The 18,365-nt window shown below is 30.9% G+C and overlaps 4 protein-coding genes across 4 annotated transcripts; all 4 read left to right on the top strand.

The window, feature by feature from the left end:
• The first annotated feature begins 823 nt into the window (after positions 1 to 823).
• On the top strand, positions 824 to 6,621 carry Osi17 (DUF1676 domain-containing protein Osi17). Its single transcript, XM_011068424.2, has 4 exons — positions 824 to 2,250; positions 2,328 to 2,560; positions 2,725 to 3,434; positions 4,041 to 6,621. Exons 1-4 carry the CDS (start codon positions 1,623 to 1,625, stop codon positions 4,177 to 4,179), a joined length of 1,710 nt encoding a protein of 569 aa, XP_011066726.1. The 5' UTR covers positions 824 to 1,622; the 3' UTR covers positions 4,180 to 6,621.
• A 1,005-nt stretch (positions 6,622 to 7,626) lies between these two features.
• On the top strand, positions 7,627 to 8,877 carry Osi18 (DUF1676 domain-containing protein Osi18). The gene is made up of 3 exons (XM_011068423.2): positions 7,627 to 7,788; positions 7,935 to 8,293; positions 8,475 to 8,877. The coding sequence occupies exons 1-3, from the start codon at positions 7,685 to 7,687 to the stop codon at positions 8,753 to 8,755; spliced, it is 744 nt and encodes a 247-aa protein (XP_011066725.1). The 5' UTR covers positions 7,627 to 7,684; the 3' UTR covers positions 8,756 to 8,877.
• Positions 8,878 to 10,894: 2,017 nt separating this feature from the next.
• Positions 10,895 to 12,078, top strand: Osi19 (DUF1676 domain-containing protein Osi19). Its single transcript, XM_011068422.2, has 2 exons — positions 10,895 to 11,235; positions 11,448 to 12,078. The coding sequence occupies exons 1-2, from the start codon at positions 11,038 to 11,040 to the stop codon at positions 11,991 to 11,993; spliced, it is 744 nt and encodes a 247-aa protein (XP_011066724.1). The 5' UTR covers positions 10,895 to 11,037; the 3' UTR covers positions 11,994 to 12,078.
• A 1,897-nt stretch (positions 12,079 to 13,975) lies between these two features.
• Osi20 (DUF1676 domain-containing protein Osi20) lies at positions 13,976 to 17,830 on the top strand. The gene is made up of 2 exons (XM_011068421.2): positions 13,976 to 14,730; positions 15,084 to 17,830. Exons 1-2 carry the CDS (start codon positions 14,163 to 14,165, stop codon positions 15,326 to 15,328), a joined length of 813 nt encoding a protein of 270 aa, XP_011066723.1. The 5' UTR covers positions 13,976 to 14,162; the 3' UTR covers positions 15,329 to 17,830.
• The last annotated feature ends 535 nt before the right edge of the window (positions 17,831 to 18,365 follow it).

Genomic DNA, 18,365 nt, shown 5'->3' with positions numbered 1-18,365 from the left:
AAATACGTACTTATGTATATATATATATATACACTTGTTTTATATTTATATTTAAGATATATAAATTTATTGTGTTACGGTTAATTTGATTCACTTTGCAATTTTAATAATTAAAATAAATAAATAAATAATTGTAATATCGAGCTTTTTATGTTCAAAATAATACATAACTGCATTTAATAAAAAATTTAATTTAAAATCCAGTTATTATTTTGCTTTAAATAAGATAAGGAAGTTAAACTGGATTTACACCGGGATGCATACTAGACTCATATATATATAACTTTGTATAAATGCTATATGCAATAGTTTAATTATATTCTAACTGTTTACGGGAAAAAAACTTGTCATTACTATTTTTCAAAAAAATAAATTACAAAAAAAAGTCGCGAACAATTTTTATATAAAAAATGTTGTATATCACATATATATGTATATATACATTATAATTAAATTTTATAAATCTATACATTTATATAATAATTATAACATTATATAATACAAATTTATAACATATGTCCAATAATAAATCATCATGTAGTTTACGATAAAAATAGCAAATTTTTTAAAGCAATTTAATAAAGTTTACTAATTTATTTAATTCTTATCTCGTGCACGAGAAAAGCATGTTACATTCTAACTTACATTTATATACTTACAGTAAAAAAAAATCTTTAAATTATGCTAATAAAATATAAGGTAATTGGATCATAAAACATTATAATTGACATACATAATTTATGTTTATTGAATATTCAAAATGTTCTGTTCTATAAATTGAAAGGACGAACAGACGTGACATTTAAATTCGATTGAGAAACAGTGCGAGCTCTTCCAAAAAGTACCTTATTGCATATTTATTTCCACAGTTAAGAACAGGACAGTCTTAAATATGCGCGTATATAAGTATAGGCCTGGTCGGTTGCAGTCCGAGAGGAGACGATAATGACCTTCCACGGAGGAGCTCGCTGACGGAGTAGGAGGGCCTTTGACACACTTGACGCTCAGGTGAATTGTAACCGAGAACGGAGAGGTTCGTGGTTAGTGCAAAGCGAGAGATTGAACGTACCGCGTCTCGACGAACGAGATAAAAAGAAAGAAAGAGAGTGAAGAAGATAAAACGGTTCAAAGTGCATAGAGAATTTAAATCATATGTGATGATAGCGATGCGAACAATGGTGATCAGCATGACGATTGACGTCTGCGATGCAACGTGACCGCAGCGACTTACGCAGAGCTTACGTCGCATCGAAACGTGAAGAAGAGGACCATCGATGTCGCTAAGAGGTGGAGAAGGTCGCGGTAAAGTTTTCGGTCACGAAGAAGAGAGGGAGAATCGATATTGAACGACGATTCTAATAAGTAGGAAGGGTGTGTAACGATTACGGGTAGATACCAAAGAATCCGACGTGCACGTGGACTAGCGATGATGACCCTTTCGCGAAATCAAAAGTGTACCGGCTCGTGTTACTAAATAAGTAGTTAGTGCCGGTCATATATATTCAGAGCGTGCAGTACTTCCGGCACGCTACCTCATACTTCTGGTCATACATAAACAAAAGTCAAATAAAATATATGCATATACATTAAATGTAGTTAAATCTTCGCAAGTGATATTGAAGATGTATCGGCGAACGACATTAATCCTGTTGTGTCTTTCGATAACATTGTCGTATTCGGAGTTATTTAGTACTGAAAAATTCAGGTTCTACGCGAAGTTCTTAAAATTTAACACGTTAAATGTCAATGAGACCGGAAATGAGCTTTGGCACGGACTTTTTAGGGATTGTAAAAAGAAAGTGACGTTTTCTTGCATACAAAAAAATGCGTATACGTATCTTGATAATGCATTCATCGAAAGGGACAATATCACTATTTTCGATGGTCTTACACTTACGAAAAACAATATCACTTATAATACGTGTCCTAAGAGAGAAAATCATGACGATGTTCACGAAAATATCGTAGATATCGATATGGACAATTGTAAAAATAAAGCCGAAGAAGCAGAGATAGAAGGTCGAAAGTTTAATGATGAATCGCCACTTGAAGAGATTACGAACGCTCTGCGGCGGAAAACGATGAAATTTTTATCAACTCGTAATTATGAAATTCAACTTCCGCAATTTTTCTTTGAAGGTGCCACAATGAAGATAAGCCCGCGCGAGATAGACGAGAACGGCGCACTGCTCAGGGTAGATTTTGGAACTGAAGGCGTACAAGAACAAGGACGAATTTTTAAAAAAATTAGTAAGAAAAATCAAATTCTTTAATATTTGTTATATAATATTAAGGCTGGAGATTATAATGTCTTATTTTATTTTTAGAGAAATTCATACAAAATAAATTGTTGACCAGTTTTCTGGCGCTCCTTTTAATTATCAAGTTAATTAAAGTGAAGTTTCTATTCATAATACCATTTCTCTTCGGTGTGGGAACTGCCAAGAAACTTTTCCTAAAATTGCTGCTTTTCTTTATTCCTGCATTTGCTCACATATTTAAGCTTTGCTCTAGCTATTATTCAAACCAAGCCACCAAGTTCCATCATCATCATCATCAGGTATGCGTGCGAATTATTCGCATTTTAATTATAAAATACTCGTATAAAATATTTTTATCAGTATTAATTAATGTTAAAATGTTACAATTAATCTAAATCTTTAAAAATTTTATCAGTATTAATTCATGTCAAAATATTACAATTAATCTAAATCTTTATTTCAGATTGCTCATCATCATCATCACGTTCCGGTTCCAGTACCCGTCCCAACGTACTACGATCACTCTCATGACGCTTTAGACGGTTTCACCGACGCTCATTACGGTCATCCTCACATTCAATATAGGAAGGATTTGGAAGAACTAAAGGAATGGGGTATCGAACTTCAGAACGAACCCTATGAAGAGTCCAGTCAAACCCTAACTCGTGTACCAACTCCGACCTCAGTTTCGGGAGTTGCGTATTCAGGCCCATACGGATTGTCTCAATATGCGCCGAACATAAAACCGATCGCATCTTCGTACTTAGACAATTCAATGGCGGCTAATGCCCACAATCTGGTCTATTCCGGATACCGACGACTCGCAGCGCAGCCAAATTCCGCCGCTATACTTTCGGTAAATCCAGGCTTCGTGTCTGGTGCGAAAACACCGATAAAGAACTCTTACGCGATATTTGCGCCAAACGTACGCCCAAACATTCACCCAAATCAAGCCCAGAGATTTTTGACACCTGCCGCATCTTCTCCCGTGTCGATCTCGCGAAAGGACACAGAAGACGAGTATTACGGCCCGATAATCGATCGACTAGAGAAAATCTTTGGACAATTGAGATTCTATGAGGAGACGTGCAGAGAGATGCTTGTTTGCAGCATGTACAAAAATCCAACGGGCTACTCACCGCACAGTAACCTCGTGTCGAATGAACTTTCCAGGTATAAAATAAATAGCAACTACGTGGCTTATCGATTAAATCGCACATCACAAAGAGAAAGGTGGAGATCGCCCGCGCGCTCCGAATCAACGTTAATCGGGTCATCTTGGTTTCTCTCTCTTTCTCGATCTTTCTCTTTTTTTCTATTTCTTTCTTTCTTTTCTTTATATCATTCTTTTTGCCATTTTTTAATGACATAAATGCCATTTCGTGCATCATATTAATCTTATCTAATATTGACACTTGTTTAGAATGTTAATAATTGGCATGAAGTATGAAATGAAAATACTTTTAGTCGAGTCGACTATGCGATAGACCGGAAGAAGATATAGCACAGTTCCGTTTCGTTCGTCGGGTAATCCGCTTATAATTACAGTCGTTTGAAAAGTAACTTTCTATTTAGGAGCAACAAAATTACGTTTTCAGAGCAATGTATGTATATTGAATTATCCGCTAACGAGCAAGGAAGACAACATAAATCGGGTCGATGCGGCTCAAAATAAGCACGTTAATCGAGATATATAAACTCTCACAATACTTTTTAGAAATACAATATTATATCTTTTGAAGATTAATTAAAAAAATTACATATGTATGTGTTTTTCAGAGATCCGCAAGAACTCAGGCAAGATGTAACAGGAAGTACGTCCAGTCAGAAGTTCTATAGATATATGAATGCAGCCAGATACGGTCAAAATGGTGGAGATTGCCTCAAAACGTATCCGTGTCATAGTAATAACGAATAAATACTTCCTAATGTGGAATTTATATCGGCTCACATAATCTGCAATTAAAACGTAACGGATGTTTGTACGAATACTACAGAACATATACATTTGCTCAATGAGGCCGAAGAAATTATATTAGAAGCTCAGCGTCATAACGTTGCGCAATATCATTATAAGGAAGACCGATGATATACTGCCATGCATTAATTTATGAATATATTATGTATAAGACGTGCGTGCGAATTGATATGAACATTAATTTTCCTATTAGACAAAAATTGAGGTGTCCTACAGACAGGTCCATCTGTAACTGTACTAATCCTAGCAATTAATTTAGTTAATAAGATGCTGATCAACACGTTGAACGTTATACTTTACGTTTACGTTATTTATGTCAATTTTTCGAATTTAATGATCGAATTTAGTAAGGAGTAAAATCGGTTTTGTGATGGCACGTCAAAGTTTTTAATTTATTGACGCGTTGTCAGCAAGATCACTGTCTCCAAGAATAATATTATTATTAAATATGGTTAGATAATAAGATTCACATTATGTTGGATTATGTGGCATTTTATGAGTTAAGCGAGCTTTATAATTTTTCATGTGATTTCGAAATTCATATTATTTTAAGAAATAACAGGAGAAATTGTAGAGGAAAAAGTGATAATGTGGGCGCCATTTTTTTTTTAGTTATGTATTCAAGTTAATAATATTGTAAACAATATAATTTATTTAAGTTTAATATGAAACACATTTAAAATGATTAAGACAGTTTCCACAAAATGAAAAAAATTGTTCAAATGAAAAAAACATTATGATGTCATTAAGTTTGTTTTTATTGCTGCACTCTGAACCAGTGCAATAAGTTAAAGTGAAACAAACGTATATTTGTTTCACTTCAACTTATTGCACTATGTGTACTAGTTCAGAAAGTGTAGCAATAAAAAACAGATCTATTATCTGAATGCGATGTAAGAGAAGTGGGCACTCTCTCTTATATTTTTATAGAAGCTGATTTTTTCTGATGTTATTTAGACTTCTCATGAAGTCTAAATTGAAATTAAATTTATGAAAAATTATGAATATATTTATTAAATAGATATTATTAAATTCAAAAATTTCTTTTCATGAATACGTTCTTTTAGAAACAGTTTTACGTCCTGCCCTCGTGAATGTGTTTACACTTCTTTCCTGCTTCATAAATACCTCTAGAGATTTCTTAAAATTATTAAAATGATATTCATAAAGATTTTTAGCGAAAATAATGCTTTTCAATGTTTTTTTCTAAATCCTAGGGCCACTTGTTAGGAGGCTCAATATAGAAACATTAATAAAAAATTTAAATTTAATTATATTTCAACAAAAAAATTATCCAAGTTTTCTTACATATTCAAAACAGCAGAATAACATTTTAAAAATTAATAGAGTAAAAATTCATTACTGACAAATCTTAAATCATGCTAAACTTAACTTGGAAATCATACGAAGAAACTTTGATTTACGTCATAATAAATAAATATTGTCAACAAAAAGGCCGCGATGGTAACTATTGTTCATAGCAATAATTATTTTATAATTTCATCTATCTAAGAACAAGTTAAAAATCTTTTACAGAAGATAATGTTAGCAGGAGCCCTTTTATTACAATCTTTTCCCCTACTAATTTAATATTTCATAACATGAATTCTATTTATTCGTTTTTTCTAAAATTGTATGATAATTATGTGAGCAATCAACTTTTATTTGTTTTAATAATAAAGTAGGGTAATTTTCGCTTAAAATTAGGATAACTTTAATAATTGTGATTGTGCCCACACAGAACATGTCAAAATTGCAACATATGTAAGACATTTTAAGACATCTTATATCCTGATTTTGGATATGCGTGCTATCTAAGCATTTTTTTAAATTTCGACTAAAATGGAATAATTTTAGTCAAAATTTAAAAAAATATGCTTAGACAGCATGCATATTCAAAATTCGGACAAGATCTATTATAGTATTTTATAAGTAAAAAAAAAGAAACTTTCTTTAGAAATGTAATACATGTATATAGTTTAGAATGTTTACTTATAAAACAAATTAATTAAATAATTTCAGGAAGACTTCTTTTATAATTACATGCAAAGTATGAAAAATATTAAAAAATGCTATTTTAATAAATTAAAGATATATTAAAAACATTTTACAATTTTGCATGATACGTGTGATGTTGTATAAAAATTAATTAAGAGTGTATTTATTATGTAAGAACTATTTGTAGATAATTAATCAGTTACTGTAACATATTCGGGTGCCATACCCAATAAATATTACTTTTTATTAAACTTTATGTTAAACTTTCAAAGCATACAAATCTTAATACATCGAAAAACAATGTAAAAAAATAAATACTTTTAATTAATTATATGGCCTGAATGTATATTAATTTATGCGCAATGAAACATTAAATTAATGTTATACTTTCATATGTATTATCCTTACATCTTGTTTGTAGTCGATACTTTTAACAGCAAATAATTCTTATATATAAGCTATATAGGATATTTAAATAAATCCCTTATAAATATTTTAAAATATTTATTCGTTTTTTTTTAAATTGTAATTATGTGAGTAACTTTTGTAACTTTTACTCTGTTTAATAATAATAATAATTAAAATAATTAAATTTATTTACTAAAGTTAATAAATTAATTTAAATACATTATTATATTATTATTTTATTTCCTGATTGACAGAGGCATTTAAAAAAATCGTTAAATTGAGTAAATATAAAAATAATATAAAAAATGTAATATCATTCTAAATACATATCATAATATTGTAAAATTGTTTCTCTATATCTTTTGTTTTTCTCTCTACTAAGTAATTAGTAATATATCTTAATAGATAGAATTAACATTTTATAAAATATAAATACAGTTATTTAAATATTATGCTCTTCAAACTAAAATATTTATGAATTACTCGTTTGATTAAAATTTACATTAAAATTAAAGTATTTAAAATTTAAGAAAAGAAAAAAGTAAAAACTATAATTTTTTTATCATATCACATATAAAATTATAACGTTTTATAATTTGACTAATACATCTAACAGAATATATTTTGTAAATGTATTGTATTTTTTATTTTAATTGCAAAAAACAGAAAAAAATGTTAAATTTTGTTAAGCAGTAAAAGTCACACTGTAAAAATATCCAGAAAAATTACGAATTTATTGAAAAGTATTCTGAATAAATATCATTTTAATATAATTTATTGACAGACATAATCCAAAAACAGAACTAGTATTTCGTGTAGATATCGAAATCGAAATTATTCTAGAAAGATGACGGCATTCAAAGTCGTGAAAATACTGACACCCTAGATAATAAGGCTTTCTTCTTTTCTTTCAACCAGCCAGCAACACGTCCGTGATCAAAATTCATCGACCGTATGCGGCTGCCATCAGCTATAAAACCCGGTTGACATCGACCGTACTGGCATTCGGTGTTTAGTCTGGCGAATCGGTGGTACCGTCATGAGGATCTTAACCACTTTTGCGTCAGTAGCCCTTCTGGCCATTCTCACGAATGCACAACGAACAGAAACTACCTTCGATGTCTTGCAAGACATTTATCACAGGTAAGTTACATTTATTCTTCGATATTTATAATTCTTTAATTATAAAAAACAATATGTATTAAATCAAATAAAAATGTTAAGATTAAAAAGTAATACCTTATAAATATATGATGCTTTATATAAAATATGAATTTGAAATATTTCAGATGCACAGATAGCGAATCTATGTTATCTTGCGTTAAACCGAAAGTGTTAGTTTACATCAACAATGCCGTTAAACAAGATAAATTAGCACTTACGGAAGATTTAGCAATAGTTAAATCTCGTGACGTGCCAGAGCATAAGGCGGAAGATTATTTTCCTTCACAATACGATGCCACAGATCCATCCAAGAGAAAACTCCTCCGGACAATGATGCTTGAGAAATTGGATGCGTACTTGTCAAGCCATCAGCTTGAAGCTAAACTACCAGAAGCGATTGTGGGATCCAGCATCGTCCCCAGATCTTTAGTTGACAGCATGCCAAAGAGTCTTACAATTCCTCTTAATGATTCTTCTGAACAAGGTAACTTAATACAAATAGCATAATTTCCGATAATTGACATTATCTTACATTCTGTACTTTACAATTTGCATTTTTATAGTACAAACTAATGGCGAAACGAAAAATAACTATAAATATATCATAATTTTTAATAATACAAGATTTCTTGAACGTTTTAAGCAGATTTTAATTATACTTGCAGGTCGTGGTTTCGTCAAGAAAGTAATGATACCATTCTTACTTGGTCTCAAGTTCAAAGCTACTGCTTTAGTACCTCTTGCTCTTGCCCTCATCGCCTTGAAAACATGGAAAGCTTTGACCTTGGGTCTTCTATCGATGGTTCTCAGCGGAGCGATGATACTTTTCAAGTTAACTAAACCAAAAATTGCTTACGAAGTTGTTCATTACGGACATCCACCTATAGAACACCCCCCTCATTGGGACAATGCAGCTCACGGACCTTATAGAGCCTATAGGAAATAAAAGTGTAAAACAAAATTTATCACTTTATCATGCGTAGATTTATTTAATATTTATTTATTGTTAGTATTCCACCTGTATTATTTATGTAAAATAAAAATTTTTACATGAATTCATTAAATAAATTTTGTTGCTTTGGCCTCACCATTCTGTTTTAATACATATATAAACTATCGTTTTCTTCAGATATATAAAAACGCTATTGTTTTAGCAGTAAAAAAATAGTACAACTTATAAAAAAATAATAAACAAATAAATGAAAAATAGGTTGCATATGTATAGAATAAATTAACATAGTGTGTAAAAATGCGTAAATACATTAAAAAATATTAAGATAGAATTGTTTCAAGTAAAATTTTTTTTTAATTTTATGCAGGTTGTTGGTTTATGTAATCTGTACTATCAAATTGCTTTCAATCCTTAAATATTTAAAAATATTATTTCTCTAGAAAATTAAATATTAGGTGTTGGAATTAATTCGTAGCGTTTTACAAGTGATGGGAAGTACTTTCATTAATGTATTTTTTAATGCTCATGTGAAATAAATAACATTCTTTCATTAAAAACGCTACGAATTAATTCCAACACCTAATATATATAGTAATACAGGGATTATTTTACAGTTTATATATGGAATGTTTGTTGGCATACGCAAACTTGATTTGTTTCCAGTAAACAGATTGAGAGCAAAATAAATAGATTATCTATTTGTTTTATTTATACAAAATACGAAAGATATTAATCGATATATTTCATCGGATAGATGGCCTAAATATTTATGCAAACTTGACCCAAAATTCCAGTTGTCGTTTCATTATTACGATAAAGAAGAAGTCGGGCAGGAAGAGAGAAAAGTCTTCAATGGTACCTTATGCGCATTGCGCACGTGAAACTCGCACGCAATGCGCATTGCTGATGTATCCCGAACAAACTATTTTCCTTTAGATTCAGGAGTTATAATTAGGTCTGGCAGGGTGAAATTAGTAACGTCTAGATATAAGGTTAACGACATAAAGAGACGTGAAGAGAACATGAAGAGACAGGAGAGAATTTTAACTTAGCGCTGGTGTGGAAAGCATGATCGTGATATGAATGAGTGATTGATTCAATGCCAATGTTACAACAACAACTTGGTGTCAAGGATTCTTACTATGTATACATGACTTCCGACTATTTGCTACAAAGAAGAATGACTAAAAGGATTAAATAATTAAAAATAATTAGAATAAACACTGTTTACTCATTCATTTTTCTTTAATCTTTCCTTTCATCTGAATTCCTTTATTCAAAATTAATTTTTATCTGTAACTTAAATACTACTTATAATAATTAATCATATCAAATTCTTGTATCCTGCATTCAAATCATTAGAATTATTGCTAGCATTTTGCACAAATGTAAAGATCAAGCAAATTATTAAAGAACTGAAGGATTTAATAAATTATGTAAGTAAAATTGAAAGTCATAATTATTTAGTACAAAATATTGTTTTTACAATAATAAAGATTAAATTAAATAATCTGATTACTTATTATTACATCAGTTTTTGTATCTCTTATACTTATTTTCAAAAAAATTATTATGTACTGTAATTTATATTAGCTATAAATTAAAATTTCAATTTTATCCAATGATAAAGCTCTATATAATATCATAGAAACCTTTAAAAGTTGTCACTCTATCCTCCTATCGTTTCTAATAACTTTTTAAATCCGCTCTCACCTGGATGAATCAAATTTGATTATAAAATCTAGCTGCTTATAAAAAATTTAATTTCAAGCCATGCTTCAAAAATATATTCCATGAACGACTATCATCATAAGTAGGTCTTCCGATATTGTTCGTGGAAAGCAAATCCTGCTCATTAATATCATAGATTCCATCGCGTTTCATGAGCGAAATGTATAACCTATCGGGGACACCATCCCGATTCGGCGTCGCGTGCCGCGTGTCGCGCGATCTCACGTTTGCTCAGTCTATCCTCCCTCATTAGGTAGTCGTAGCATGATCTGTAGCGAGGCCTCAATAATCGAAGACCATACTGAACGAAAAGAAAATCCACGCCCGGATGGAAGTGGGGGAGTGTTCGGGGGAGCGTGCTACGCGATTCTTCAACGTGCGTTGTACGATTCGACGATAGGCCTTCGTATAAATACCGTACTGCTCAACTCATTGGCATCAGTCGTCGTGCTACGATCGTCCTTATTCATTATCCACGAACAAGTGTCCAACTCAACATTTTCTTCAGGAATCTTCACGAACGGATATACTCTCTGTTAACCGCCATGAAGATCTTCATCTTATGCGGCCTACTAGCGTTGGCTGCTGCACAACCAACTAAGAATGAAAACTGGAAAAGTGCCATGGATGAGATGGTAGATCAATCTAGGTCCGAGTGTTCGCAGAAGAACGACGAGATTGCTTGCATGAAGTTCAAGGTATTTAATCTGCTCGATCAAATCTTCAGCAAGGATAACTTCAAGGTAAGTATCGGTAACTCTCTTTAATATAATATATATTATTCAAATAGTGTGTGTATGTGTGTGGATGTGATACAGTTATCAGATTTTAATTTATTATTTTTTTTCACTTTGTGAAAATAAATAATAATTGTCATCACTTTGTAAAAATAAAGTTCCGTAAATAACTTATACATAACATTAACATAATCTTTTTACTATTTCTATTTTTGCAGATATCTGAAACAGTAGAAGTTACACATAACTCGAACCCCATTGAGACAACGTCTGCTCGTAGCGAAAGTTCTTTTTTCGATACTATACAATCTTACTTGGCTTCTCACGACGTGACCTTTAAACTGCCACTAGACTCCACCGTGAAGGTGAGCTCGCGCAACATCGAAGACGATCAACTCATCTTCAACGTCAAGTTCGGCGAGGGCCGTGCTGTCGATGAGGCTCGTAGATCCAAGCTAAAGAAAGTCATTGTCCCTATACTTGTGTTCGTCTTGCTGAAGGCGATGACTCTGATCCCTCTAGCCATAGGTGTGCTTGGTTTGAAGGCCTGGAACGCTCTGCAGCTCTCTTTCTTCAGTTTCATCGTTTCTGTCGGCATGGCCATCTTCCAACTTTGCAAAAAAATTGCCGCCGATACTCACGCTGCACCTATTGCTCACGGATGGGAATATCAAACTCAATACAGATCTTTCCAAGATCAGGATCAACTCTCGACGTCGCAACTTGCGCACAATCTCGCATATTCCGCTCATGCACAATCTTAATGTCACTATCGACCTCTAGATGCTTTTGTAAAATACTTAGCTTCCTATTTTTACTGTTTATTTAATAAATTATTATTGCAAATCATTTCAATCTATGCTTATTTGAAAACCTGCTTCTCCAATGTCGCTTTTTTACCATTTAATGTTAAAATTTATTAAAGAAAAAAATGATTAGTCAGATTAATGTTTTCTTAAATTTATTATAATATTAAATCAATATACTTTTTTACTTTACAAAATTATATGTACATAATAAAACTAGAAATACTGCAATTTATATTAAAAGAAAGAAATAGATTTAAATTAGAGATTAATTATTTGTTCATTATTTATTTATTAAAACAGTTAAGCATCTTTAAAGTTTTGAAAAAGGTTCAATGCGTCTCGTTTTAAGAATGTTCATTTCTTCTAAAAAAATATATAAAGCGTAAAAATATATAAGTAATTTATTTTAAATTAATGTTTTATTTTTAATGATCTATAAGAAAAAGCTAGATAATCATTTCATCTATACATTATATCGTATTTTCATGACCGATTTAACACTATAATTATATTTCTTTTTTATATTTAATAAAATGCTTACATTTTTAATCAATCATTTAATAAAACCTTGTAAGGTTTTAATTAAGATTTAAAGAAGTTCTATATAATCGTGCACACATATATGCGAATGTGATCGATGATCACTTTCGTTTCTTACGAAAGTAGTGATTGGAGAAATCACTACTTTAAAAAAGTCATTTCACTGTTTTAACATATTACGTGACCTGCAATTTTTATGAAAAAAAGAAAATCTATATGTATGTACATTATACGTGCATCTAAAGTATATATCAATATACTTATATGTGTATTATGTTTAGCTATTCGTATGAATGTTTACATCATGTCCACATCTATGGATTGATATATTGTATTTTAAGATATTTTGAAGAATAGGAGATTGAATAAATTAAAGTAAATAAAAATAAATGAGTTAAAATTTCAGCTTGTATCTATATATTTAATTATGTTGTTACTGTATATGATGTGATAATTATATTATAACTTTTTATAACTATTCTTATTTACTATAATTTAATTAATAAATCTGAGTGCTCAAACATACTTAGCAAATGCATATATATATATCTCAATAATAAATCTCTTTTTTATTTTTAATTTAAAAATAGAAATAAATATGAAAACAAAATAATTAAAGTATGTTTCATAATTTCATGGAGAAAACAAATGTATTGCATATAAACATCAAATTAGAAAATAAAAGTAACTTTAAAAATCAATATTTAGAACAAAAATTTGTTATCAATATTTTATAAAGAATTAAAATAATGTAACGAATGTATAATATATACAATTCCTAATTTTTTATAACGAAAATTTTTATCTTTCTTATCATCATAATAAAATTTAATTATACGTTATGCTGCTTTCTCTCAACGAATACTATTGCAATTCATGATGTCATATGCATGAAGCAAGTGTACGGCATCATAAGCAGTGCATAAATCATTGTAATTATCGTAAAACAATGTGTTGCATCGTAACGCTAGAATAGTAGTATCGCATCTGTGTAGCATATATATATATATACGCTTGGCTTGCGATTTTTAAGAGAGTCCCTACAGTTACTCATTCTGTTAAATCATAATTATGTGTAGAAGGCATATGGGACGCGAAACGGCGCCTAGCATTTTACGACGAGTCAAGTAAGAAAATTCGCAAAGGTGAAGAGACGCGAGGCGTAAATTCCGTTTCCCGTATGCGTTGCATGCCATCATGTACAACGTACGCGACGCACAACAATCGATACATGTACACGCATGAGTGAATGAGCGTGAGGGAAGTTTGAGGGGGGGAATTGGAGGTACGAACGCTCTATGCCAGTGAAATTTGAATAATTTCCCTTCAATCGTAGATTCCCGACATGCGCGACCGAATAACATAGATTCAAGGGGGACAAATTAAATAAAAGGGACGGGCCACTCCTCCGTCAGTCGCAGTTCGATTGCCGATGATCGCTCACTTGCACGAGTGGACGATCAATTGCTTTTATTGACACGCGGTACCGCGAAAACAAACAACGAGTGAAATCCACGCGAGACGGCAAGGAAGAAAACACGGATAATTCAAATAATTTTTTACAAAACGTGCCAAAGAAAGAAAATGGATATCAACATGCGACTGACAGCATCAGTAGGCGCAATCATTCTGTTGATTGGATCTTGCGCGGCTAATCAGGACTTTTTGATAAATTCCTTGAACGAATGTGTAAAGATGGAATCCTGGACGTCTTGTTTGAAGCATCAAATTTTGACTCGTCTCGATAACAAATTGGGGACCATCACGGAAGCGAGATCGCTCGAAACTATTGACGAGGCGATCGTCGCTAGGACCTTGAAATATCTCAAGAGTTTCGATTACGGAATTGATTTACCTTTTGTCGATGCAAATTTGAAATACAGACCTAGTAGAAGCCTGGCTGATCTTGACATTGAATTTAAGAACAATGACGTAGATACAAGTCAAGCTCGAGGACTTTTGAAAAAGAAACTTCTGCTACCGTTCTTGCTGCTGTTTAAATTGAAGTTAAAGGCTCTAATGCCTATTTTTGTCGCTATTATTGGAATAAAAGCTCTAAAAGCTCTTGTCCTGTCAAAGCTTGCCATTCTTATTGTGATTGGATTTGTTGCTATACAATTCTTCAAGAAAGGTGGCATGATGATGCCGATGGGTATGTATATAATATACATATAAATACTTATATTGTAATGTCTCTAATATTTAACATAAAGAATATTCTGTATTTATTATGAGAATTATAGGTAATTATATATCGCTATTTTTAAAATAATTTCATTTTTCTTAATTCATAAGCAGTTATATAGAATGATAAGAATAATTTCACTTTTTTTTTGTATAAGAATATTATTTTATAATTTATTAAACGTTTCAAAATTTATTAAAACATAAAAAAGATATTGTATGAAGATTTGTATTAATTTTGGAGAACAATTACAGCAAAAGGTTTTACACTTGCGTGTAATTTTCATAGAATGCGTGAAAAGTGAAATTTTTCGATCATAGGAATGACCATGGAACCGGCATCGACGTATGGTGTTCCATCTATGCTCTCGACGACGTCGAGCTACGATCCCGCCAATACGTGGGATGGTAACGGTCCTTATTCCCGTGTTTGGACGCCAACCAATGGTGTGGAGGCCCAAAACCTTGCTTATAGTTATTACTCGCCTGGCAGCTCCAATTCATACAGCTCAGCAGGATCCTCTTCATCGTCCTCATCTTCAAGCAGCTCAACGAATTACAACTGAACTCGTCCTAAAATCTCTAATGACGCATCGATCAATCGTCCGATATTGCTCTTGTAAACGCATTCCCGATCGTACGTCAGCAAATAAGTTACGACCAAAGAAACGCCAAATAATCAAGTAGCTCGCTGACGATCGATGACATTGCGATGTCAGTTTCGTTAACGAGAGCGCCATTCAAAGACTGTCGGCTCTATGCCGGCTATAATCATAGAATCGTTTTGTCGATTCAACAAAAGTTACATTGAGCGGATTTGTTAACTTATCGAGAAATTAGTTGCGCTAATTAAATTTTGGATTAAGTTTAAAAATCCGTAATATTCTAATATGCTAATTGCCTGATATTCAGAATATATCGCAATTAGAATTAATTTAAATTTTTTTAGAAAATTATTCGAAACATCGACAAAGCCGTTCATTATTTTTCTTTAAGTGTAACATATACACACCAAAGAATAATCAACAATGAACATCAAAGTATAAAAATACGTGAATGATATTGACAATATATAAGTAAAAGATCTGTATATTGTCAATATACAGATATATTGCCAAATACATTTACGATATAAAATTATTTTTTTGGTGGACATTGACTATTTATTTTTCGTGTAATATAATTATTTATTATTTATCTTTACATTTGTTAATAAAAGCATTTCTTGTACTATAATAAATTGATATTTCATATACATTTTTTTTTCTTATTTTATTCCTATAAAATTTCTGTAATATTCTCAAATAAATATGTCAAATAAATCCTTAGGAAAAACTGATTAAATGCTTAGTAAGTGATGATATTTCATCAATTACTGGTGAAATATCATCAGTTATTGGATAGTGATCAATATACTGAAACACTTTTTCTTAAGGGAATAAATTAAATTTCTTTTAGTATGAATAAATTAAAAAAAAATTAATTATTTTAGTAGAATATATGTAATATTTGAGAAATTTAATTTCTCATCAAATCCATCAAGCCCCTGTAAGATGATTGCTACGTACTATGATGTATATAAAGTCTGTCACTAATCCTTTAAACAATATAATTACAATATTATCAAGAATGGAATTTAAATTAATACACTTAAATAATTAAAAATAATATATATAACGATATTAATGTTATTATCAACAAAAATATATATTTTATTTAAGAAAACATTTACGATTTAAGTTTTGGAAACTGTAGGTTCTTCAGTTGGTAATATCGTTACAATATCATGTTCAAGTAAAGAGAACAATTTAAGATGGCGCATTGAAACGATCCAGGATGATCCATGGATCATACAACTTACCTTCTTTATCGACCGTTATAATTTATTATGAATAGTTGTATTTCTTTGTAAAAAAATTACTCTTCATTGAGTACACATTAGTGTTATGTTATAAATATTAAATTACAAACATATAATCATAATTAACTTATTTATATTTAAATATTATGAAGACAATTCCAAATAATTGATTTTCATTCAAAATAATCTTCCATTCTGATGTTAATAGGCAGAAAATTATTTTATTCTATCAATAGATATAACAAGATTGTTAATTGTGTTCTTTCAGAATATTATAAATAATAAACTAGAATAATTGGAATATTCAAAATAGTATACATATTGATTATTTTAACGTGTATTTAATTTTTGTTACAATCTATTACCAAAATTTATTATGCATAATTTGTTACTTATAATATTAAATGCTTATGATATATTTTTATGTGTATATTCTAACAATAAAGAAATCATAAACCTGATTTTCTACTTGTCTGGATTTAAATTCTTTTGTCCCCGCCAATAATTTTCTTTTGAATTGTTTGTTCTCAACAATACGCAGTTTAAGTATCCCTCTTTTCGTTAAAGCAATATTTTCACTTTCACTTTTCTTCGTTATCAAAAAAAAACCACATTGACCGAAAGGCACACATTAACAGTTGATGCATTCCAAGGTAAGCTAAAATCAGGTAAAATTAGGGTAATACCTAACCAAAAGGATTTTCAATATCCGCTGGTCAGAAAAAACTTAAAATGTCTTAGAAACACAAGAAAAAGTCTTTCTTAGGTTTTAGGGTTTTTGGAGCAACTTGCTTTAAGTTTTTTTTAAGGATAATCCTGCAGAAAACAGATCCTTTTTCTTCTTACCGATTCTCTCTCCAAGAGAGACCGCCCAACGCGTTTCGCCATGTCATCGCTATATCATATTTGAAATAAGTAAAAGCAATCAGTGAAAGCGAAGAAGAGTCGCATCAGCTTGATTCATCGAAAGCGCGATTTCTCTTCGTCCGAGAACGCTTGAGATAAAGTGATCTGCAGGATCAACAGCAGGATGCGTCTACTTTATATATGATCCCTTTTTACTAAGCAATTTGCCTCCGCATACGCCAATATCCTGTGTCGAGTAGGGCACATATTCTTTAGAAAGCGTGTTTATCGCATCCTCAAGATCGTGCGCGATTGTGAAACCTTCCATTACGCTAACAATGTTGCTGAAAAAGTACGTGTATTATTTTAATAATCTACAGTGTTGAACGGAGAGTTTCCGGGTACCCGCATATGACGCATATGTAGCGATTACGTAGAAAGAATCGTTCACGTCGTGATCAAGTTTTACGCGTAATGATTGGTGCTATTAGATTGCAAATTTCTTTCAAATATACCTTCAATTTCTATTGCATTTCCGCGTTGTAAAACATTATAAGTTCTTTCTCATCGCGTTGGGAGATTTTACCGCCGACAAAAAATGCTAGATTTCACTAAAGACTCAAGTATTTACATAAATATGAGAGGTTACATATATTATAGTATTATCTAGTATAATTTATTGTTAGTATTTTATAATATATTTTCATAAAAATTAAATATGTCCTAAAAAAATTATTTTTTGTTAATTACGTATGCGAAAACAACTTGCCTAGATGTGTGCTATTTTTGTGCAAACATTATTTATTTAAATTAAATTAAATAATGATAAAAATAATTTTCATGAAAAAGAATAAATTTGTTGTGTGTGTGTGTGTGTGTGTATAAAAGAAATAAAT

The sequence above is a fragment of the Acromyrmex echinatior genome, chromosome 5, assembly GCF_024713525.1.
Source record: "Acromyrmex echinatior isolate Ae372 chromosome 5, ASM2471352v2, whole genome shotgun sequence".
NCBI classification, from domain to species: Eukaryota; Metazoa; Arthropoda; class Insecta; order Hymenoptera; family Formicidae; genus Acromyrmex; species Acromyrmex echinatior.
The sequence above is the reverse complement of the archived record's forward strand: the minus strand, read 5'-3'. Positions and strand labels throughout refer to the sequence as shown.

Excerpts from the sequence above, each read along its gene's own strand:
- Osi20 (XM_011068421.2), top strand. The coding sequence starts at position 14,163 with ATGGATATCAACATGCGACTGACAGCATCAGTAGGCGCAATCATTCTG. Across the intron at positions 14,731-15,083 it reads TGGCATGATGATGCCGATGG|GAATGACCATGGAACCGGCA; the intron begins GTATGTATATAA and ends TTTCGATCATAG.
- Osi19 (XM_011068422.2), top strand. The coding sequence starts at position 11,038 with ATGAAGATCTTCATCTTATGCGGCCTACTAGCGTTGGCTGCTGCACAA. Across the intron at positions 11,236-11,447 it reads TCAGCAAGGATAACTTCAAG|ATATCTGAAACAGTAGAAGT; the intron begins GTAAGTATCGGT and ends CTATTTTTGCAG.
- Osi17 (XM_011068424.2), top strand. The coding sequence starts at position 1,623 with ATGTATCGGCGAACGACATTAATCCTGTTGTGTCTTTCGATAACATTG. Across the intron at positions 2,561-2,724 it reads TCCATCATCATCATCATCAG|ATTGCTCATCATCATCATCA; the intron begins GTATGCGTGCGA and ends TCTTTATTTCAG. Across the intron at positions 3,435-4,040 it reads GTGTCGAATGAACTTTCCAG|AGATCCGCAAGAACTCAGGC; the intron begins GTATAAAATAAA and ends TGTGTTTTTCAG.
- Osi18 (XM_011068423.2), top strand. The coding sequence starts at position 7,685 with ATGAGGATCTTAACCACTTTTGCGTCAGTAGCCCTTCTGGCCATTCTC. Across the intron at positions 7,789-7,934 it reads TTGCAAGACATTTATCACAG|ATGCACAGATAGCGAATCTA; the intron begins GTAAGTTACATT and ends GAAATATTTCAG. Across the intron at positions 8,294-8,474 it reads TAATGATTCTTCTGAACAAG|GTCGTGGTTTCGTCAAGAAA; the intron begins GTAACTTAATAC and ends TTATACTTGCAG.